Source organism: Panulirus ornatus, chromosome 24 (assembly GCF_036320965.1).
Source record: "Panulirus ornatus isolate Po-2019 chromosome 24, ASM3632096v1, whole genome shotgun sequence".
Lineage (NCBI taxonomy): Eukaryota > Metazoa > Arthropoda > Malacostraca > Decapoda > Palinuridae > Panulirus > Panulirus ornatus.
The window spans coordinates 12243855-12247720 of record NC_092247.1 but is presented as its reverse complement, the minus strand read 5'-3'; the positions used below and the strand labels follow the sequence as shown (position 1 = coordinate 12247720).

The following is a 3866-nucleotide window of genomic DNA, read 5'->3' as shown; positions in this document are numbered from 1 at the left end:
GAATCATTTTTCCTTTGGTGATTTTGGCTTAGCAAATAAAACTTGAAAAAAATAATACTGCTGAGCGATATTACATTATTTTTGTCGTTTTATTTTTTTTTTTTTATATCAGACGACCCAATCGTGAGCCATCAGGCTTCCTGTTGTCACTCTTTCTCATGTGCCACTCGATGTAAGCATACAGTGTTGACGCGGGTATTTTAGCGATGCTTCACAAATTCTGTTGCAACTCAGATAATGAATGTGTTAGGAGCACACGAAGTTCTTAATTATTAACATATATTAGGTTTTACGTCAAGCTTTTTGAAGCTAGAGTAAGTCGAGGGAAACAAGCTAAAGCTGCTCCAGCTGAGCACGAAAGATTTACCTGCTCCATTAGCGAGTGGCAAAACTCGAATCTGAAAACAGCAAATTGGTATTTTCCTTGCAATGATCAGAAAAGATCATTCTTTATCATTATTTATGTAGTCAAAATTGCACTTAGCTGTATATATATATATATATATATATATATATATATATATATATATATATATATATATATATATATATATATATATATATATATATATATCATCAGTCTTATCACGTGATGGAGAGGGCGCGGGGATGCTAGGCATGTATGCAGTGGCCCTCCTGAAGGAGGCAGGCTACAAGAAGGCGTTCTGTGTCGATGTGAAATGGTCGAACTTAGGGAGCGTGACAAAGTTTGGTGCTACGCCTGTCCATGATGACCAAGAGGAAGGACTCATAGACAGTAACAGTGTTGATGCAATTTTCGAAGTGTCTGGCAACAAACAGGTTTTGCCTCAAGGCATGAGGGCGCTGAGGAATGGTGGAACTTATGTCTTGGTGGGCCTTGTCCACCCAGACTCTCACATGGACATCACAGCTCAAGCCATCATACTCAAGTGCCTTACTGTTGTCGGTGTTCACAATTACACTGCTCAGCACCTGAAGGAAGCGGTGTCCTTTCTCAACCGCCATCATGAAAGCTACCCCTTCGACACTCTCCTGGGACCCTCTTACCCACTCTCTGACTTCAGGAATGCAGTGGAGGTTGCCCGATCAGGCCAGTTCTTCCGTGTGGTAATAAATCCACAACAGTAGTGAAGCTTGTGTTCTTTGATTACCATTCATGGTGGTTAGCCACGTGAAAGTCTCCAGATTTTTCCGATTAATCACTTGATGGCCATAGAAGCGATAATACAACACTCTCCAGTTACCTGGACAGCCAAAACTGGTGATTTTTTGTATCAGAGTTACCAGTTGTAACCTTTTACATGTAAGAGTTGCTAATCTTATCTCCTTAGTTCCCCTGATGACTAAACTGATGTCCATCTTTATTAAATGTTGTTAGTTGTGTCACTTTTGTTACCCAGATGGTCAAGTCTTTTGGGTGTCCACAAACAAGACTTGCCAGTTGTCCTGTGTCATTAAGACAGCCATAATATTGGTTTTATATATATACATATATATATATATATATATATATAAATATATATATATATATATATATATATATATATATATATATATATATATATATATATATATATATATATATATATATATATACATATTATCCCAAGGGATAGGGGAGAAAGAATACTTCCCACGTATTCCCTGCATGTCGTAGAAGGCGACTAAAAGGGGAGGGAGCAGGGGGCTGGAAATCCTCCCCTCTCATTATTTTTTTTTTCTTTTTTTCTTTTTTTTTTCAATTTTCCAAAAGAAGGAACAGAGAAGGGGGCCAGGTGAGGATATTCCCTCAAAGGCCTAGTTCTCTGTTCTTAACGCTACCTCGCTAACGCGGGAAATGGCGAATAGTTTGAAAGAAAGAAAGAAATATATATATATATATATATATATATATATATATATATATATATATATATATATATATATATATATATATATATATATATATATATATATATATTATTATTTTTTTTGTCGCTGTCTCCCGCGTTTGCGAGGTAGCGCAAGGAAACTGACGACAGAAATGGCCCAACCGGCCCACATACACATGTGTATACATACACGTCCACACACACAAATATACATACCTATACATCTCAATGTACACATATATATACACACACAGACATATACATATATACACATGTACATAACTCATACTGTCTGCCTTTATTTGTTCCTATCGCCACCTCGCCACACATGGAATAACAACCCCCTCCCCCCTCATGTTTGCTATGTAGCGCTAAGAAAAGACACCAAAGGCCCCATTTGTTCACACTCAGTCTCTAGCTGTCATGTAATAATGCACCGAAACCACAGCTCCCTTTCAACATCCAGGCCCCACACAACTTTCCATGGTTTACCCCAGACGCTTCACATGCCCTGGTTCAATCCATTGACAGCAGGTCGACCCCGGTATACGATATCGTTCCAATTCACTCTATTCCTTGCACGCCTTTCACCCTCCTGCATGTTCAGGCCCCGATCACTCAAAATCTTTTTCACTCCATCTTTCCACCTCCAATTTGGTCTCCCACTTCTCCTCGTTCCCTCCACCTCTGACACATATATCCTCTTGGTCAATCTTTCCTCACTCATTCTCTTCATCTGACCAAACCATTTCAAAACACCCTATTCTGCTCTCTCAAACACACTATTTTTATTTCCACACATCTCTCTTACCCTTACATTACTTACTCGATCAAACCACCTCACGCCACATATTGTCCTCAAACATCTCATTTCCAGCACATCCACCCTCCTATGCACAACTCTATCCATAGGCCACGCCTCGCAATCATACAACATTGTTGGAACCACTATTCCTTCAATCATACCCATTTTTGCTTTCCGAGATAATGTTCTCGACTTCCAAAGATTCTTCAAGGCTCCCAGAATTTTCGCCCCCTCCCCCACCGTATGATTCACTTCCGCTTCCGTGGTTCCATCCGCTGCCATATACACTCCCAGATATCTAAAACACTTTACTTCCTACAGTTTTTCTCCATTCAAACTTCCTTCCAAATGACTTGACCCTCAACCCTACTCTACCCTACCCTACCTTGCTCTTATTCACATTTACTCTTAACTTTCTTCTTTCACACACTTTACCAAACTCAGTCACCAGCTTCTGCAGTTTCTTACATGAATCAGCCACCAGCGCTGTATCATCAGCGAACAACAACTGACTCACTTCCCAAGCTCTCTCATCCAGAAAAGACTGCATACTTGCCCCTCTCTCCAAAACTCTTGCATTCACCTCCCTAACAACCCCATCCAGAAACAAATTAAACAACCATGGAGACATCACACACCCCTGCCGCAAACCTACATTCACTGAGAACCAATCACTTTCCTCTCTTCCTATACGTACACATGCCTTACATCCTCGATAAAAACTTTTCACTGCTTCTAACAACTTTCCTCCCACACCATATATTCTTAAAACCTTCCACAGAGCACCTCTATCAACTCTATCATATGCCTTTTCCTGATCCACAAATGCTACATACAAATCCATTTGTTTTTCTAAGTATTCCTCAAATACATTCTTCAAAGCAAACACCTGATCCACACATGCTCTACCACTTCTGAAACCACACTGCTCTTCCCCAATCTGATACTCTTGTACATGCCTTCACCCTCTCAATCAATACCCTCCTATATAATTTACCAGGAATACTCAACAAACTTATACCTCTGTAATTTGAGCACTCACTCTTATCCCCTTTGCCTTTGTACAATGGCACTATGCAAGCATTCCGCAAATCCTCAAGCACCTCGCCATGAATCATACATACATTAAATAACCTTACCAACCAGTCAACAATACAGTCACCCCCTTTTTTAATAAATTCCACTGCAATAACATCCAAACCTGCTGC

At 39.8% G+C, this 3866-nt stretch overlaps 1 protein-coding gene across 1 annotated transcript; it reads left to right on the top strand.

The window, feature by feature from the left end:
* Positions 1-606: 606 nt before the first annotated feature.
* On the top strand, positions 607-1317 carry LOC139756981 (L-threonine 3-dehydrogenase-like). Its single transcript, XM_071676924.1, has one exon. The coding sequence runs from the start codon at positions 610-612 to the stop codon at positions 1108-1110; it is 501 nt and encodes a 166-aa protein (XP_071533025.1). The 5' UTR covers positions 607-609; the 3' UTR covers positions 1111-1317.
* The last annotated feature ends 2549 nt before the right edge of the window (positions 1318-3866 follow it).